The 19795-nt window shown below is 42.9% G+C and overlaps 1 protein-coding gene, 1 long non-coding RNA gene and 3 other non-coding genes across 14 annotated transcripts in view; 4 read left to right on the forward strand and 1 right to left on the reverse strand.

Annotated features, from left to right (window-relative positions):
- Positions 1-19795, forward strand: part of TEX14 (testis expressed 14, intercellular bridge forming factor) — a 109518-nt gene that overhangs the window by 24700 nt on the left and 65023 nt on the right. For 9 of the 10 annotated variants that reach the window (XM_045044798.1, XM_006940144.5, XM_045044799.1 and 6 more), the window contains one exon: positions 5789-5925. In XM_045044798.1, the coding sequence (XP_044900733.1) occupies positions 5790-5925 (136 nt within the window). In that variant the 5' untranslated portion in view covers position 5789. Of the gene's footprint in view, positions 1-5788; positions 5926-14587; positions 14691-19795 lie in introns of those variants that run through there. The other variant, XM_045044800.1, reaches the window with a different exon arrangement.
- On the forward strand, positions 3149-3312 carry LOC111557892. Its single transcript, XR_002738303.1, has one exon. It is a non-coding gene; the product is annotated as a U1 spliceosomal RNA (small nuclear RNA).
- On the reverse strand, positions 6606-19616 carry LOC123381970. The gene is made up of 3 exons (XR_006589658.1): positions 18227-19616; positions 8766-8825; positions 6606-6898 (listed from the first exon to the last, which is right to left on the reverse strand). It is a non-coding gene; the product is annotated as an uncharacterized LOC123381970 (long non-coding RNA).
- On the forward strand, positions 9453-9669 carry LOC111557946. The gene has a single exon (XR_002738351.1). It is a non-coding gene; the product is annotated as a small nucleolar RNA U3 (small nucleolar RNA).
- LOC111557947 lies at positions 14708-14920 on the forward strand. The gene has a single exon (XR_002738352.2). It is a non-coding gene; the product is annotated as a small nucleolar RNA U3 (small nucleolar RNA).

A 19795-nucleotide genomic window follows, 5' to 3' on the forward strand; every position in this document is an offset into this window, starting at 1 on the left:
TGGACAGAAAAGAAAATTCATCAGCTTTCATTATAGTCTCCCTAAGTGTTGGAAACACATTAAACTCACCAATAGTGGACATTGTAGAAAAGCATCACAGGGGCGCCTGGGTGGTGCAGTGGGTTAAGTGTCTGACTTCAGCCAGGTCACGATCTCGCAGTCCGGGAGTTCGAGCCCCGCGTCAGGCTCTGGGCTGATGGCTCGGAGCCTGGAGCCTGTTTCCGATTCTGTGTCTCCCTCTCTCTCTGCCCTTCCCCCGTTCATGCTCTGTCTCTCTCTGTCCCAAAAATAAATAAAAAAACGTTGAAAAAAAAATTTTTTTTTTAAATAAAAAAAAAAAAAGAAAAGCATCACAAATTAAAAATATATTTCTCCATGTGGTAAAAGTACTTTCAATCCAATTAAAGGACACGGCGAAGGTATTTTGAAACACAGTTTTAAAATTTGGCCTACAATCCGTGGCACAGTTTTAAAATTTGGCCTACAATCCGTGGCATCGAATTCAAACCATAGGGCAAGGGGGATCATCACGAATGCAGGCTACAGGAATGGCATGGAGTTCAGGAGCATGCTGCCAGCAACACGTTTAATTAACTGAGTGTGAACAAGGAAAAAAGTCCCAAAGCCTGAGTAGAATAGATTTTGCATTTGTAAAAAAAAAAAAAAAAATGAGGGGGCTATGTAAACCAGGCTGGAGGGGGATCATGGAACTCCAGGAATCACTCATTTCTTGTCTGTGGGAGATGGTCAGACCAGTGGACCACCCTGGTAGAGGTCTCCCCTGGAGACACGCAGACCTGGGCTAAGAAGGAGCCCCAGATGTCATGGGAAATAATGGAGCCCTTGCTCCCTGTGGTTTAATTTTTTAAAAACACTTTTCTGCCTTTGGGGCGCCTGGGTGGCTCAGTCAGTTAAGTGTCTGACTCTTGATTTTGGCTCAGGTCATGATCTCATGGTTCCTGAGATCACAACACTCATCCGGCTCTACGCAGACAGCGCAGGGCCTACTTGGGATTCTCTCCTTCTCTTTGCCCTTTACCTGCTCAAGCAGTCTGTCTGTCTCTCTCTCTGCCTCTAAATAAGTAAATAAATAAATAAAATTTAATAACACTTTTCTGCCTTTTCCAAATTATCTACAAGGGACATTTATCACAATTGTAATAGTTTAAAATACCCTCAGGGTGCCTGTGTGGCTCCCGGTGCTTGGTTAAGCATCTGACTTCGGCTCAGGTCATGATCTTGCGGTTTGTAAGGTCAAGCCCTGTGTCGGGCTCTGTACTGACAGCTCAGAGAATTGGATTCTGTGTCTGCCTCTCCCCCACTCACGCTCTGTCTCTCTCTCAAAAATAAATAAACATTAAAAGAAATTTTTTTTAATGCCCTCAAAAATTTTAAACAAAGGAAAGCTTTTTACTTATTTTTTTTAATGTTTATTTTTGAGCAAGTGCTTGTGCCTGTGCACAAGAGGGGGAGGGGGAGAGAGAAAGGGAGACAGAGAATTCCAAGCAGGCTCCCACAGTCAGAGCAGAGCCCCATGCAGGGCTCAGACTGTGAGATCATGACCTGAGCCGAAATCAAGAGTTGGCTGCTTAATGAACTGAGCCACCCAGGTGCCCCAAAGCAAAGCTGTTTTAAAAAAATCACATGTACTGGGGTTCCTGGCTAGCTCAGTTGGTAGAGCATGCAACTGTTGCTTTCGGAGTTGTGAATTCAAGTTGCACGTTGGGCATAGAGACTACTTAAAAAAAAATGAAGGGTAGCAGAATATGCCACCCCCAAATATGCCCACCTTGGCATAAGGATTCTTTTGAGCTAAAAGCACTTGAAAAACAGCATATAAGAAGAGGGTCTTGACCTACCCTTTTCTTCCTGAGATCAGGAAATAAAACTCCCATGTAAAAGATGTCTTCCCTATACCAGGGGATAAGAAATGTTCTCAGAAAAGGGGAGTCAGACCTGAGAGAATTTTGTACAAACCTTGTTAAAAAGAATTCGTGTCTATCTATAACCTCCTCATTTATGTTACTTTTGCACAATTGCCTCTCCTTGTTCAATCTAATATGAAAGCATTTAGTTTTGCCATTTCTTTATTTCCTTATAAGAACTTCCGTGTCAGGTAAATTTCTGTTAAATTTCTAATGCCTTAATCCTGCTGACCTGTCTATGCCAATCTAATTCTCAGGCCCAGCCAGAGACGCTAACAGGGCAGAGGTAAAGTTTTGCCTCTCTACACCATGAAAGCCTTCAATACTACAGTTGTTGCAAACACGATGGTTTTGCCCAGAGCACCTGGTCAGCAGGGGCAGAAAGGATAACCTAATGTGCTATTTATTTTTGTTCTCTAAAAAGAAGGAGGCGCACTTGGTTTGTTATCAAATCCAGGCTGATTGCTTTTTCCCTTTGTGTGGAAAATTGCAGGCTCAAATCATGGCGAAGCCATCTTTGGGTCCCCAACTACACAGGGCACCTAACCCTGGAATGTGGCCGGGGTGGAGGTGGAGAGGCTTGAGGCTGCATTTCACATGTATTCTCTTATTCCGTCCTCACAGAAACCTTGTGAGGTAAAGGTAGGCAGGCAGTATTATTTCTTTACAATTTTGGGAAATGGAGACTGAGGGAGACTGGGAGTATGACCTAGGCCCTCAGTGGAACAGCAATTCAGACCAGCGTAATGGACCGTGCGATTTTCCCTCCCGGTGGCAAGTCACTGCCTCCCAAACTGCTCTGTCCTGCAGCACAGAATTTAGACTCGTGACAGATGCAAGGCCGGAACCTTTGCATATGCGCTTGGGAAGGCAAGGATTTTAAAATCTAACCAGCTACACCCGTGGGTGACAGTCTTTTGAGTCGTTTCAAGGAATAGCTAAAGTGAATTTTTCCGTTTCTCTAACAAGTGGAGTGACGTCAATAGTGACGACAAGTGACAAGAGGCGGGCATATGGAGATGAAGGGTGAGGTGACTGCGTGTTGGAGCTCATTTTTCACGAGGCAGAATTTCCACTAAATATCCACTGGTGTGTTCTGGTCAGTGTCATGTAAATAATGCCATAGTTTCGAACCAAGGGCCTAAAGAACTTGGAATATAATTGACCATGACTGTATAGTGTGTTGAGGACGAGGGTGAAGTACCAGGCAAGTGTCAGAATTCATACTTACCTGGCAGGGGAGATACCATGATCATGAAGGTGGTTTTCCCAGGGCGAGGCTCACCCATTGCACTCCGGATGTGCTGACCCCTGCGATTTCCCCAAATGTGGGAAACTCGACTGCATAATTTGTGGTAGTGGGGGACTGCGTTCGCGCTTTCCCCTGGCAAAAGTCCCAAAAGCAGAATTGTCATCTGGGCTATAGTTTCTCTTTCTTGCCTGCTGTGTATGGTTTGGTGGTGTATTACATGTAAGTTTTAGGAGTATCTGGGTGAAGTCAGTAGTTTAGGTTTCCATTTCAGGTCATGATATTATGGAAGTGACACGGTAGAAAAAGATGCCTGAAAGAAGTTTTATCCTGTTCATTCACGCATGCAAATTTCAGTGATTAGTGTTCTAGTGTTGGGATGTTGATTGTTCTGCAGAGGAACGTGGACAGCAAGGTTAAAGAGCTGGATAAAAGCTGTCTTACCTTGCTCCTGCAGTGCTGACTCCACACCTTGTATATGCTTTAAGGTCCACTACTTCCTAGAGACTATTTTTTGACAGTAAGCTCTGGTGGTTACTGGAAAAAAAGGAAGACTAGAAATACTAAGGGAATGAATGTCAATCCATGCTTCAGTTCTCAAGGGATGTATGTGTTCTGGAGTTTTAAGAAAAAATAATCCTGTGACACTGAAGTGGGTCTCAGGGTTTTTACTTATGTTTTATTTGAACTTATTATGTTAAGAATGTAGTCATGTATTTGTGTAAATGCAATTATATAAAAAATAACTTTAGAGAGATCAAAAACCATTAAGATGACTATTATTAAGCGGCACCTGGTTGGCTCAGTGGGTTAAGCATTCAACTCTTGATCTCACCTCAGGTCTTTGTTATTGTTGTTATTGTTTGTTTTGTTTTGAATGTTTTTTATTTATTTTTGAGAGAGAGAGAGCACGAACAGGGGAGAGGCAGAGAGAGGGAGACACAATCTAAAGCAGGCTTGGGGCTCTGAGCTGTCAGCACAGAGCCTGATGCAGGGCTCAAACCCATGAACCGTGAGATCATAACCTGAGCCGGTCAGACGCTTAACCGACTGAGCCATCCAGGTGCCCCGAGTTCGGGTCTTGATCAGGGTCATGAGTTCAAGCCCCATGTTGGGCTCCCCAGTGTGGAGCCTACTTAAAAAAAAAAAAAAAAAAAAAAAGATGGCTACTAAAGAAAAGGAAAAAAACAAAACAGGAAATAACACCTATTGATGAGGATCTGGAAAAACCAGACCCCTTGTATAACTGTGGTGAGAATGTAAAATGGTATAGCCAGTATAGAAAACAGTTCCTCAGAAAATTAAACATAGAGTTACCACGTGATCTAGCCATCCCACTTCTTTGGTATATACCCAAAAGAATTGAAAACAGGGGTGCCTGGCTGGCTCAGAAGAGCATGCGACTTTTGATTTTGGGGTCATGAGTTTGAGCCCCACAGTGAGTGTAGAGATTACTAGAAAAATAAGTTTAGAGTTAAAAGAAAAAGAATTGAAAATGGGATTTGAAGAGAGATTTGTACACCCATGTTCATAGCAGCGTTATTTACAATAGCCAACAGTAGAATCGACTCAAATGTCCATTGATGGATAAATAAGCAAAACATTGTATATACACACAGTGGAATATTATTCACCCTTAAAAAGGAAAGAAATTCTTAGATAAGCTTCCTGGATGGTGAAAACCTACTGAATGTGTTAGCCTTCTTGGCTTTTTCTTTTGCTTTACCTCTTTTACATCCTCTATGTCTCTCCATACAAGAAACAGTTATGCCCCTGATGTGCATGTTGTCAATTCATGTAGTTGCGGATTCCCTCTCTAATCCACTGTCTATGGAGCATCAACATGATACCTCTTGTCTGGCCTCTGCTAGACCAAGCATTTGTGATGGCAGAGATCCAATTTTAGGTGTCTTACACAGTACCTGTCACGTTTGAGACACATGGTAGGTATACCACAAACTTGATTGTATATGATGATCAGGTGTGGTTGCAACACATGGAAACTTATAATTTCTCTGCACGGATCTTATTGTGCATACTAACAGCTAACAACTACACAGAGCTAGCTTGGTGCCAGGCACATTTCTAGGCACTTTACACATATTAGCTCATTTAAACCTCTCAGCAACCCTCTGGTTATTATTATCTCCATTTACAGATGAAGAAATTGAGGCCTATCAGGGTTAAATAATTTCTTCAAGGTTACAGTTAAGGAGGTGACAGGGCCAGGACCAGAGCTTCGGAGTCTGAACTGTGAACTTAACCCACTACAGTATACTCTCTACATCCCCACATGGTAACTGCATTTGTGTACTAACCTTTCAAAGTTAATAGGCTCTTAGTTAATGATACAACAAACATATATATTTCTAATTTTACTTCCTAGGAGTCATCACTTTTTAGTCCTGGGAATTAGTGTTAAATATATTGTTTTTCAATTTCACCAGTAATACTGAGAATAAAATTAATCTTGTAGGGTTTCAGTAATTGTTTCCCTAATCCTGTTAATTATAAATGAAAGTGGACAAAAAGTGAAAGAAATGTGAAAGAATCTAAGTTGCGTGCTTGCATTTCTGATTCAGTTAAAATAGCATGTTGCTTTCTTTTGAAACAGGATGTCTAGGGCTGTTCATCTTCCAGTCCCCTGTCCTGTTCAACTTGGTTCCTTAAGAAATGACTCCTTGGAAGCTCAGCTTCATGAGTATGTCAAACAAGGGAACTATGTGAAAGTGAAGAAGATTCTTAAGAAAGGTAAGCACTGTACTGAAATTGCAGCACATTTCTCTCTCTCTCTCTTTTTTTTTTGTTTATTTTTGAGAGAGACAGCAGGAGCTGGGGGAAAGGTAGAGAAAGAGAGGGACAGAGGATCTGAAGGGGTCTCTGCGCTGATAGCAGAGTCTGATCGGAGCTCAAATTCACAAACAGTGAGATCATGATCTGAGCCAAAGTTGGACGCTTAACCGACTGAGCCACCCAGGTGCCTTGGTCCACATTTCTGAATAGTGTTAGAAGGAAAATCATAAAACTCGGAGTTCTTGGAGAAATAGAAAGTTAAATTTAGAGATGAGATGTTCTCTACCAGTGCAATCATATTGCTCAGTAGAGGTTTTAAATTGTTTTTGGAGACTGTTTTGTTTTGTACTAGGGAACCATAAGTCTTCCAATTATTAGACTCCTAAGATTTCTCCTCAGGCCCCAGCCACCCACTTTTTTTTTTTTTTTCAATAAAGTTTGTTTGTTTATTTATTTATTTTGTATTTTTTAAGCTATTGCCACACACAACACACCCACTTTTAATTCTACCTGATTAACTTTTCTTCTTCTTAAAAAAAATTTTTTTTAACGTTTATTTATTTTTTTGAGGGACAGAGACACAGAGTACGAGTGGGGGAGAGGCAGAGAGAAAAGGAGACACAGAATCAGAAGTGGGTTTCAGGTTCTGAGCTGTCAGCATAGAGCCCAATGCAGGGCTCGAACTCATGGACAGAGAGATCATGACCTGAGCCAAAGTTGGACACCAAACCGACTGAGCCACCTAGGCGCCCCAACTTTTCTTTAATCTACACCATCTGATGGAATCTTCTGAAGCCTGTGGTGGAGTGAGGAGACCGGCTTTCACAGTTCTCTTCCCCATTTGCTCCTCCAAGGCTCTTGGTGCTTTTGGTTTCCAGGGTTTTTTGTTTGTTTGTTTGTTTGTTTTGCTGGATGCTATAGGCAGCTCTGCCTACAAGGGAGATGGAAATAGCAGATGTAGCTCAGGCAATCTTCAAAAGAACAAACACACACTAAACCATACATGGACAAAACCACTGCTGGTATTTGTCCTCTATCTACAGATCCAGACCTGCTTTTTTTAGAGTAACTAGAAGTCCTGCTGAATTCCCCCCTCTCCCTACTTAGTATAAAGGGAGAGGTTTATGAAGGTTCTCTCAGCTGGTTTGTGAGACAGTCAGGATGACCTAATTTCCCTGCAGTGTTTCTCCTATTTGCTTTAACGGCATTCCTGAGGACTTGCAGAAAGGTAACTCCCAATTTTTGCAGGATCCAACTATCCCACAAAATAATTCACCCAGAAGGTTCTCAAATATTTCCATGTATCAGCCCTGGAGTCTACAGATGACATAGCTGACAGTGAATTCAATAATTTATTTGAAAGGTCCTGTTGGTTTTCCCCGTCAAAATTTTGCATTTTATTCCATAACACATTCATGTGTTTGTTAACATAAAAATGGATGTTTAGGATGGGTATGCTATGACTCCTAGTGTCTGTCTATCCACACTCTCCAGTGTGGGAAGCAGAATATTAGAACATTTATTATATCTTAGACATCTGAACGTCCTGCATCTTCAAATTCGTGACACTACAGCAGGAGATGGGGTTGACAGGTATAGCTGGATATGAAACAGGACTTCATCTGTGTCTGGGAATTTCATCTAAAGCCTCAGAGTAGAGAACAAGGGGTGACAAGTTCCTCCACAGTCTCAAGCAGGGCTTCTTAGGAGATAGCCAAAATAGTCCTTGGACCTTAAACTCCATCACCCACCTCGGGCCTATCTAGGAGAAGGCAGTGGGGTAGTGGTGGGGTATCAGTGGAAAAGATTCCCTAAAAGGCATTCATAGGAATAGAAGACTGTGGTTTTTTCCCCTCCTTCCCAGCTTCAAGCCAGTAAGAGGCCCTTCAGGTGAATCTCATGCAGAGAACTGTAGCACTTGCAAGCAGGATAGCTGGGAGCCTTTGTCTCAGCCTCCTGAACAGTTTAGACGTCAGCCCACACCAGCTGTCACCAAGGTGGTGTGAAGAGAACCTGGCATGTGACCTGGAATTTAGGGGTCAGGAGGATTGTCATCTGCCTCCTTCCTGGAGCTGCTCTTGATGGTTGGGTAAGCATGAGAAGCCAGCAGTTGGATTAGCTACACTACAGAGCATTCTGTTAGAAGTGGTCAGATGAGGGGCGCCTGGGTGGTGCAGTCGGTTAAGCGTCCGACTTCAGCCAGGTCACGATCTCGCGGTCCGGGAGTTCGAGCCCCGCGTCAGGCTCTGGGCTGATGGCTCAGAGCCTGGAGCCTGTTTCCGATTCTGTGTCTCCCTCTCTCTCTGCCCCTCCCCCGTTCATGCTCTGTCTCTCTGTCCCAAAAATAAAAATAAAGTTGAAAAAAAAGAAGTGGTTAGATAAGATAAACCTGATGGTCATATTAGTCATATTAGTATGAAGCAACTGAAAAATGTGGTTCATTAAGAAAGCCATGGGCATGGCCACATGGCACTGTGCTTCCTAGCATCCTGGAAGATACGGGGCAGAAGCATTTTTACAACAGAGTTAAGTAATAAAAACAGTTAACACACATTCGTATATAAGGTGTGTTCTTTGAGGAGAAACTGGGAGTAACTTTTGCCACAGTAAATGGGTAGGCTGTTTCTGAGATTTACATACAAATCAGGAATACAAATCATTCACTACTAAACTACTTTGAGGGACGATGTACTCAGTGCTTTATTAGAGAAATTGATTTGATTGGAGACTAGACTTCCTGAGGAAGACCACTATGGCTTACCAGAAAGAATCCAGACTTAATTTAGTACCAGACATACCTAGGTTCCGACAACAGTGGTTCGTTCCCCCAGCTGTGTAACTGATGTTATAGCCTGCATCTGTAAGAACGAGAAAATAATGACACCTTTCTTCAGTTGTTTAGAGGATGAAATGAAACAACGGATTAAAGTGCCTGTCATCAAGTAGGCATTCAATAAATCATCATGGTTATGATTACTATTATGTGGTAGTAGAAGTGTACACTGGTTCTTAATTCTGCTTCTATCTCCTCGCTGCCTCTTCCCCCCTCTTCTCTCTTTCGAGGCAAAGGAAACCTGGCCTCCTCAAGTCAGCGGGACTGTAGCAAGCAAGAGGCAGTGCAACGCTAACCAGTGGCCTAAACACCGTTTTCTTAGCCTGTAGTGGGGCGGCGCGACCCGACTGGGACCCATTTGGTGCCTAGTGCGGTGGGCGGGGTAATACAGATCCCTCTGGGCTGGAGTCGGCAGCATGCAGCGTGTGATTGGCTGCTAGGAAGCCGCATGTTAATAAGGTTTGTTACTGTTTTAAGTGTTTCTGGAAGATTTCCAGGCAAAAACTGGTATTTTGAACTTTGTCATTTCCTGAATTGTTATGAAATAGAAAATAAAACGTATTTAAATAGGCAAATTAATTGACAAAAATGTCGCCATGACTAGAAAGTATGTGACTGTCGTAGACCTGCAAGAGGCAGCAACGTGGAGAGTAAGACTATACTTTCAGGGATCATTTCTATAGTTCGCTACTAGAGAAGTTTCTCTGAATGTGTAGAGTACCCGGAACTACGAGGAGGAGGTGTAGTATCCTTTCCTGAGCGTGAAGTTGACTCTGGGCGTTGTTTTTACAGCTGCCTTTTGTCGTTGATGATCGTTCTTCTCTTCCTCTTTAGGGAGAGAAAGAGGGAAAGGATACTGTCTGAGTGGTTCCTTATGGGCTAAGTGTCTTCAGGAGTGAGTTTTGCTGTGTTGTTCCAGACGTCAACTGTTGTGTTTCTAGCTGTGGTTGTTAGTAACTGGCCTAGCGGTTGCATAGAGTTCTTTGGGCTTGGGCCTTTTTTTATTTACTTTTTTTTTTATCGCACGTATGGCTGTGTGTTTTTAGAGGGCGTTTATTTTTTTCTATGTGTGGTTGTACTTTGTATTTGTTTTTCTACACCTTTACCGCACTGGTCTTACAACTTTCTTGAGGTAGGTATTAAGCCTTACAAACTAAATTCTGGAGTACCCAACTTTTAATTTTCTTAGTTTGTGTTACTTTCTGGGTCTTTTGGTTTTAGTTACTAAATTTTGTATTAAATCCTTTGTGTGTTTTAGTTTTCAAGAGTATTTTTTAAAGATTTGTTATAATTGACATGAACGTTTGTTTCTGTACAACGTGATTGTGCATTTGCCTATATTGCAAAATGATAACCACAGTGTTTAACATCTGTCACTATACATACAGAAATTTTTCTTGTGAGCATTTTTTTTAAAGATTTTAAGGGGCGCCTGGGTGGCGCAGTCGGTTAAGCGTCCGACTTCAGCCAGGTCACGATCTCGCGGTCCGGGAGTTCGAGCCCCGCGTCGGGCTCTGGGCTGATGGCTCAGAGCCTGGAGCCTGTTTCCGATTCTGTGTCTCCCTCTCTCTCTGCCCCTCCCCCGTTCATGCTCTGTCTCTCTCTGTTCCAAAAATAAAAATAAAAAACGTTGAAAAAAAATTTAAAAAAAAAAGATTTTAAGTAATCTCTATGCCCAAGGTGGGGCTCAGACTCAGGACACTGAAGGATCAAGAGGCATATACTGTACCCGCTCTACCCAGGGCCAGCCAGGTACTACATGATGAGCACTTTTAAGATATACTCTGTTAAGGGCGCTTTGATGGCTTGATTTTGGCTCCTGTCATGATCTTGCGGTTTGTGAGTTCCAGCCCCACCCCCCATCCCCCCACCAGGTTCCACGCTGAATGAGGAGCCCTGATTGGGATTCTCTTTCTCCCTTTCTCTGCCTGTTCTGCTTGTTCTCTCTCTCCCCAAATAAGTAAACTTTTTTTTTTTTTTTTTAAGTAAAGTAAGAAAAAAACAACCCTTCCTGGGGCACCTGGCTGGCTCAGTTGGAGGAGCAGGTGACTCTTGATCTCAGAGTCTCAAGTTCGAGCCCCATGTGGAATGTAGAAAATAAATAAATAAAACTTTAAAATGATCTGGCAGTTTGTGAGTTCGAGCCCTGCACAGAGCCTGCTTGGGATTCTTTCCCTCTCCTCTCTCTCTGCCCTTCCCTCACTCCTGCTCTCTCTCTCTCAAAATAAACTTTACTTTTTTTTTTTTAAGTTATTTATTTTGAGAGAGAGGGAGAAAGAGCTCGGAAGGGGAAGAAAGGGAGAGAGAATCCCAAGCAGGCTCTGCACCATCAGCATGGAGCCTGATGGTGGGGCTCAAACTCATGAACCCTGAGGTCATGAGCTGAGCCGAAGTCCAATGCTTGAACAACTGAGCCACCTAGGCACCCCAACTTAAAAAAATGTAAAAAAAAAAAAAGTTTGAAAGGGAACTTGGTCTCTGCTTGGGGAATGGATTAGATAGAGAAGGGCAATGGTGTGTATAGGCTAAGCTCTGTCCATCTGAAAGATGATCACTTGACCAGCCAGGGAGGTGGTAGTGGTGAAGAAAAGTGGAAGAATCTGAGAGGTATTTGGGGGATAAATCATCAGCCTTATGACAGGTTGGTGTGAAGGAAGCTGTCAGAGATGACCCTTGTTTTCTGGTTTGTGCTCCTGGTGGGGTAGATAGTGATACCATCACCAAGGCAGGGAACTGGAAGAGGCCTGGTTTTAGGAAGCAGACGAGTAGTCATGTTGAGTTCAAGGTGCTTTTGAGACATTCAATCCAAGATGTCAGTCAACTAGATGTCAGGTAAGCAGATCTACAGCTGGGGTCTGGTGTCTGCTATGTGCTGCATGTGAGTCAGACCTCTTGGATTGAAACCTGGTCTGGCATTGTCTCTCAGCAAACAGAAGTTTCTTAAGTTCAGTGTGCCTCCATTTCTTTGTAGAACAGAAGTAATAACAATAACACCCCTCCTACAGGTATTGTAGATAATAAATAAAGTACTTTGAAATTATCAGAGTTAGAAGGGACTATCAAAGCAGGTCATTTAGTCCAATTCCTTATTTCAACATTTTATAAAGGTTATGTTTCTTTTTCTCCCCCCACTACCTTTATCTCACTCTTGTACTCAGAAGTGGGGTGTTTCTGTGTGTGTGTGTGTGAGTGTGTGTGTGTGTGTGTATCACATGGGTGTGAGATATGCAGGGCGAAGTCTCAGCTTCCTCCAGGGAGTCCTACCTTGTCTGAGTACCCAGTTGATGACTCGCTAAGTCTACTGAAGACAAACTGCCGTTAGTTAGTAATCTCCTTGAGAAGGACAGGAGTTTGGGGTGTCATTTTCTTTTTGATCTGTCACAGAGTTGCCCAGTACTGTTCACTGGGCAAACAATACATGGCTGTTGTCTGTCAGGAAATGACCAGAGGGCCTTCAGGTCAGGATATCCTGTATCCTTAGCCTTTTTCTTTTTGTAGCACTTCTGACGAGTAAGCCAACTCCCATCAGTGGTTCATTCCCAGCCACCCTTTCTCAGGAATGACAGCCCTATGATTTGCTTCCTTAGCATCTGTAAGAAATGCCTAAAAATGATGTGTCACTGCTCCTCAGTGCACCTGGATTCCCCCTTTTTTTCCCTTTGCAACTTCTGCACCCCCTACGCCACCCCCCAGTACTTCTGCCTATTTCTCTCCTTATGGGTTTACTTTAGCTAGGTCAGTTTATTGAGTTTACCTAGTTCTAGTCTTAGGCAAAACACAAAGAGCCTCTCATGTGAATTACTGGAAGGAGATAAGGATTTACAAGATACAGAAAGGTACAATGTCAGTGCTGAAGGCGGAAGGAGACAGCCTTCTGGCCTTGGTGAGCCACTTAACATTTTGTTTCCTTAAACTCTTAGGGCTATTTCCAAGATTAAATCGGATGATCTATGTAAAAGGGTTTAGTAGAAGGTCTGGAACATCGTAAAGTAGTGGAGAAATGATAGGGTTTTTTTGTTTTGTTTTGTTTTTGTGTTTTTGTTTCTTTTTTTAACAAATAAGAAATCACATTTAAGTCTGGGTTTTTTGGAGGGGAAGGGTAGAGGTTTGTAACCTGTCAGACTCACCTGGCAACTTATTTAAAAAAAAAAAAAAAATCTAAGGGGCGCCTGGGTGGCTCAGTCGGTTAATCGTCTGACTTCAGCTCAGGTCATGATCTCACGGTTTGTTGAGTTCGAGCCCGCATTGAGCTCTGTGCTGACAGCTCGGAGCCTGGAGCCTACTTTGGATTCTGTGTCTCCCTCTCTCTCTGCCCCTCCCCCACTCATGCTCTGTCTGTCTCTCTCTCAAAAATAAATAAACATTAAAAAAAAAAAATCTAAGACTTACTTAGGTTGAGGGGTGTAATGCCCCGATTTTGAATCCGAGAGACCACCAAGGAGCCGATACCGATGCAAACGCATGAGGGTTTATTTGCAAGCTCGAGCTTGGGCCCAAGTATACCCGACACAGCAGAGCAGGGACTTGGACTCCTAGGTTAAGAGGCGTAGCAGTTTTATGGGGGCCAGTGGCCAATGAGATTGTAACACACACAGAAGGTTGCACATTCATGTCAGTCCACACGCAGGTGGCCAATTGAATTACAATTTACCCTATAGTAACTGAACTAGCCTATCACTCTGGTCAGAATTGGCGCGCAAGTTTGGCGAGCAAAAGGCGGGATTTACATTCTTTGGCGGTTAGGGGTTCCACATTCCTAAATGAGCCGGTTTCCAGTAAGGGTGTGCTCAGCGGCTTGACTAGGGTGGGGGAGTGTCTTAAGTAATAAGTAGGTCATATGGGGGTTATACATGAGATGGTGGGTGTAGCACAAAATGGAGTTAGTCTTGCTCTGCTTGTCCAGGGGTAGGGGATTTTTGTTAAATTTCTTGGGTCCCACAAGGGGCAGTTGGGTAGTTCAGTTGGTTAAGCGTCCCACTCTTGATCTGAGCTCAGGTCTTGATCTCAGTGTGGTGAGTTCAAGCCCTGCATTTGTGCTCCCCACTAGACCTGGAGCCTGCTTAAAAAAAAAAAATTATTTAGGTGGATTTATTTATTAATACTGAGCTGCACCGGGAAGAAAGCTAAAAATAGGCTGTGATCTGTCTAGACAGACCTGATGATATGTGAAATAAAGGTGATACAATTTAAGATTTTAAAAAATTCAAACAATACAAAAATATACAAAATTACTAATTAAAGCAGACCTCTCCTTCCCTAAAGTCCCCAAAGTAACCACACTACAGTCGTTACTTTTTTCCTAATTAAAAAAAAAAAATTGGGAGGAAAAAACGTTTTTCAAAATAAACTAATACGTTCCCCATTTAAGACTGGCCTGGATACATTGTTTTGAAAAGCTACCCAGGTGAATCTGATAAGTGCCCCTCAGGTCCACACTCAAGTGAGTAACCAGCAGCCCGTCTCAAAGTAAAAATGTCAAATTAACCTACCTATTAGCTTTCAAAATTTCCGATCTTAGAGGCTTAAAAAATTAAAAAAAATTAAAAAAAATCCCACCCACAGACGCTGCGTGTCGTACTTGAGATGCAAATATTAATTGGCGCCGCCAAGCGCACCTAGTCTCCCAACTAGTCCGGAAGTGCTTGTGTTTAATTTAGAGTCAGAAAGACAGGAGCTTCTGATTGGCTGTCAATCCGTAATAGGTTAATTACAAACTAAAAGGCTTAGCATCTTAAAGAAAAAGCCTCATAAGAGTATTCAGAATTTTTTTAAAGGTGCCATATGAAACAATACTTTGGAAATATGTTTATGTGGTATTTCTCAAGCAGGAGGAATGTGGAAAAATGTCGCCATCAGCGTAAAGTGGACGGCTGCTATAGACCCAGCAAAGGTTGGCAGCCAAAAGCTAAGACTATACTTTCAGGGATCATTTCTATAGTTTGTTACTAGAGAAGTTTCTCTGAACGTGTAGAGTACCAGAAACCACGAGGACGAAATGCAGTGTCTTTTCCTGAGCGTGAAGTTGATACTGGGCGTTGTTTCTGCAGCTACCCTTTATCGTTGATGATCGTTCTTCTTCTCTTTGGAGAAAGTAGAGGGAAAGGATGCAGTCTGAGTGGTTTCTACTAACTTAGTTAATTAAGTATATGCAACATTTCTTAACTTTCGTATTTGGGCCTCTTGGTAGGTTTTTTTTTTTTTTTTGAGTTGGTAGTTGTAAATTTCCAACTAGGTTGTTTAATTTTTATGTGAAGTTGCTCCTTCCTGTTACAGGTTTTCAAGTTGGTTTTTTTTTTTTTTTTTTAACAGCTCACTTATATTTTAAGGTAGGTGGGTGGGCGGATGTAGAACCTGAAGCAGGCTTGAGCTGCCAGCACAGGTCCCGTGGTGGGGTTCGAATTCAGGAAGGGTGATCTGAGCTCGCGACCTGAGCCAAAGTTGAATGTCTAGGCGACTGAGCCATTCAGGCACCGCTAGTTGTGTGTGTGTGTGTGTGATTGTGTTAGATTAAATGGAAAGATTTGGCCTTAAGCCTTTGTGAGAACTCAATTTTCCTTGTCATCCTAAAGTTAGTAGTATGCTATTAAAAGAATGACTTAGTGCCCTGTGTAGCTTAAAGTCACTAACACCGCGTTGGCAATTAGCGGCAGGAGTTGAGGTGCAAATGTGAGGCCAGGTTAGGCACCTACCTTCTGCATTCATCAACATGGGAGGAGGATGGTGGTGGTGATGGAGAAAGAGAAATTGTTCAGATCTGAAAGATATTTGAATAATATTGGCAGAATTGGGGGGATTGGTTCAATGTAGGTATGAGTGAGAGGAGCTATTAAGGATAATTATCAGGGGCGCCTGGGTGACTCAGTCAATAAAGCATCCGACTTCGGCTCAGGTTATGGTCTCGCAGTTTGTGAGTTCAAGCCCTGCGTTGTTGGCCTTGGTGCTGGTAGCTCAGAGCCTGGAGCCTGCTTTGGATTCTGTTTCCCTCTTTCTCTCCCCCTACCCCCTCTCTCAAAAATAAACATTTAAAAAATAAAAAATTAAAAAAAAGGATAATTGTCAGGATTTATGACTTGTGCAAATGGGTTCCTTATGTTAAGATGGGGAGAGTGGAAGAAGAACTGAATTAGGTAGGGCAATGGGGTGGGAAATGATGATAGAATTCAGTTTAGGGCACATTTAGGAGAGATTTCTGACCTTTAACGCATGAATGGCATAAGGGACAGCCAGACAGGTAGAAGGGAAACCACATGAACTGTGCTTGACCAAAGCCAAGGAAGGGGAGTGGGGACAGAGAAATGTGTAGAAAGCAGATGAGAGATTAAGAGGCAGTTAGAAGGGTATCCATGGCATTTAATGGTGACTTTCTTGGTCTTGTGATAGAGAAACTGTTTTGGGATGAGCTGATCAGTGAAGGGGTGGGAGGGCTTGCCACTAAATGAGTGTAAAGAGCTCCCAGAAGAAAATCAAGCTGTGATGGAGAGTATAGAGGTAGATGTGCATTTAGCTGGGGGGTGAGCCAGATTGTTTTGTGATCCCTGGAAAATTGCTGAACCTCTCTAAACCTTGTTTTTTCAATCCATAAAACAGTGATAATAGTATCTTCCTCCCATTGTACTGTTGTGAGGATCGAGTTAGAATGGTGCCTGGCACACATGGTTATTAATATCAGGTCTTGGGGCGCCTGGGTGGCTCAGTTGGTTAAGCGTCTGCCTTCAGCTCAGATCATAATCTCAGGGTTCGTGAGTTCAGGTCCTGCATTAGGCTGTATGCTGACAGCTCGGAGCCTGAGGTCTGCTTTGGATTCTGTATCTCCCTCTCTCTCTCTCTGCCCTTTCCCTGCCCATGCTCTCTCTCTCATTCTCTGTTTCTCTCAAAAATACATAAACATTAAATAAAAAAAGTAAAAAAAATAATATCAGGTCTTGCTTCCTGGAAGCCCAGAAATTAGGTCACTGACCCATCTGGAGGCCCCAGGCTAAAAAAGTTGTCATTAGGACTTCAACACTTGAACCCAGTTCTTTTGACCTTTTTAGTCAGTCTTTGTGAAAGCTGCCTTTGGCCACTTGTTGGGGGGGTTACTTTGGTCACCTTTATATCAATCCCAACATGGCTACAGTGGGACTGGCCTGAAATAAATATTTGTTGAATGAATGAATTAATGAGTAAATGAATAAATGTTTTCTACTAGGAAATCACCGAAAAGCCATTGTTTGTGTAAGTTGTGGGGACACTGGTTTTCAACCTATTTTTCTCTGCAGCTATCTGTATATTCTCAAGACTTTGTTGCTCATTGCCTCCCTAAGTGTTTCTCTAAGCCTTCAGAGGCCCTGGTTGGTTTAATGTTACTTCATGAACCCCAGGGATTAACCAGTCTGCTTCCCTAAACTGTAGTTCCTTCCTGTCAAGAATTATGAATAGTCTGCAGTTTTACAAATTAGCCTGCTACAGGTTTATCAATTCAGGCAGCAAACATGAGATTCCTGGGTAGAGAATTGAATGATAATTTATTACTCATAGCAGCAGCAATAGCTACACTTTTAGTTTTTTTGGTCCTGGTTCCTCAGGCCCTAATTCCCTCAGAGCCATGCAAAGAGCTATATAACATTACACACGTAGTGGGTTGCTTTACAGCAGAAGTATCCTGAGCTTGGGGAATCCAAATCTTCTATAATAGACAGTATGCCCTTTGCTCCACAAAGAGCCATTATCTTTATTACACTGGGCAGTAAGCATGACTGCACTTTGCTCTAAAGGAGATACTGTATCTTCCGAAGTTTGGTATACAGACATCTTCAAAAACATAGTCTGGGGAGCCTTGGCTCACTCATGGGTAGAGCATGTGACTCTCAATCTCAGGGTCATGAGTTCAAGCCCCACGTTGGGCATGGAGCCTACTTTAAAAAAAAGTCTAGAGGGGCGCCTGGGTGGCGCAGTCGGTTGAGCGTTCGACTTCAGCCAGGTCACGATCTCGCGGTCCATGAGTTCGAGCCCCGCGTCAGGCTCTGGGCTGATGGCTCGGAGCCTGGAGCCTGTTTCCGATTCTGTGTCTCCCTCTCTCTCTGCCCCTCCCCCGTTCATGCTCTGTCTCTCTCTGTCCCAAAGATAAATGAAAAAAAAAAATAAAAAAATAAAAAAGTCTAGAACACAGGGTAGTTAGTGCCTCACTCTCATGACGTGTAGACACAGGAGCCATCCACGGAAGACAGTTGTCTTCCCACATTGCTCTTTGCTGCTCTTCTCTACCCTTAGGCTTGCTTTTGTTGGTCAGATAAGTTTACTTGGAACCAAAGGACTAATTTGGCAGTTTCTGCCCTCAAGGTTAGGGGAGAAGGTTTGGTAAAGAAGACAGACATGGCACAAATACTTGTAACACGGTGAGACCTGAGCAATAAGAAGAAATATGAACCCCACTAGTACTGCTCTCACCAAGAACATTGATCCTTCTTACTAGATTTCTCCAGCTCTGATGCTGTTGACTGATCCTCCTTATCTCCCTGGAGCATCTGGGTGGCTCAGTCATTTGAGGGCTCAGATCATGATCTCATAATTCCTGAGTTCCAGCCCCATATTGGGCTTTGCATTGCCTGTGTGGAGTCGTCTTGGGATTCTCTCTCTCGCCCCCTCTTTCTCTCTCTCAAAATAAATAAATAAGCTTTTTAAAAAAGTTAAATGAAACTCTTATTTCCCTTGTCACTGTGACCCACTTGTTCTAGGTTTTCTCTTACCTCTTTTGGTTTCCTTCTCCCTACTTTTTGGCTTTGTCCTCTCGGCTTGCCCCTTAGATGTTAGTGGGCCTCAGGGCTCCATACTCAACTCTTTGTTATTTAGGTAGGATATTTTGTGACTCATTTTCACCCATGGCTTAAAATGGCCAATTACAATGTTTACAACCCCTATCTTGCCCAGTTCTCTGCACTGACACCTTTGCTTGGATTCATTATTCGATACTAGGTGTTTGGGATATTGTTGGTATACAAGGGCAGTTCATAGTCTCTGCTCTTCTGAGACACAGTCTTGTGCAAAGAGCAGGCATTAATCAAAGAAACACACAGAGAAGATGTTTGATGTAGTTAAGGAGGTCAGGGAAGGGTGCCCTTAGAGGACACTTGGACAGATGTCTTAATGATGAATTGAAGTTAAGTTGAGAAGGGGTTTGGAGAGAATTCCTGTAAGAGAACAGCTTGTGCAAAGGCTCTGTGGCAGAAGGTAAAATGGTGAGCCTAAGAGCTGTTAAGTTCAGTACGGCTGAAGTGAGAGGGAATTTGGTGCAAAATAAGGCTGGAGAGCTGATTGTGGGCCAGACCGTGAACGGCCTAGTAAGCTATGTATATTGTCCTTAGCCCAAGAGCTGAGAGCTCCTGAAACTTTAAGCAGGAGAATTATGTATTGTGTTTATTTAAACACAACTTTTATGTAAATAAAAATTCCTTAATTTGTTAAAAAAAAATCTCCAAAAGAACATTTATGTCTGGTATTTTGATCACAGGATTAAGTTTAAAAACAGGGAGTGGCAGGGCGCCTGGGTGGGTCAGCCTGATAAGCCTCCAATTTAGGTCATGATCTCACGGTTATGAGTTCCAGCTGCATGGGGTCTCTGCTGTCAGCACGGAGCCCACTTAAGATTTTCCGTCCCCTCTCTTTGCCCCTCCTCAGTTTACACTGCCTCTCAAAAATAAATAAACATCAAAAAATAAAAATAAAAACGGAGTGCTTTGCAAATGCAAGTCTTTGGCTTTGGGCTTAAGTTTCATCATCTACTTCTTAACATATTTCTCGCAAAAGGATTCCTCACTTACACGGTTAGTCTAAACTGAGGCGCATCCTGGACTTCCGGCGCGCTTTGTAGTCGTCATCATTCACCTAAACCTGACGCTGCGGCAACGGGGGTGGAGGTTGCAAAAAAATGGCGTGTGATTGGCTGCTTATCAACTGTATGGTAATCAAAGTGATGACTTGAATTGTCTTCTGAAATGCAATTTATTTAAAAACGCTTTG

The sequence above is a fragment of the Felis catus genome, chromosome E1, assembly GCF_018350175.1.
Source record: "Felis catus isolate Fca126 chromosome E1, F.catus_Fca126_mat1.0, whole genome shotgun sequence".
Classification (NCBI taxonomy): Eukaryota; Metazoa; Chordata; class Mammalia; order Carnivora; family Felidae; genus Felis; species Felis catus.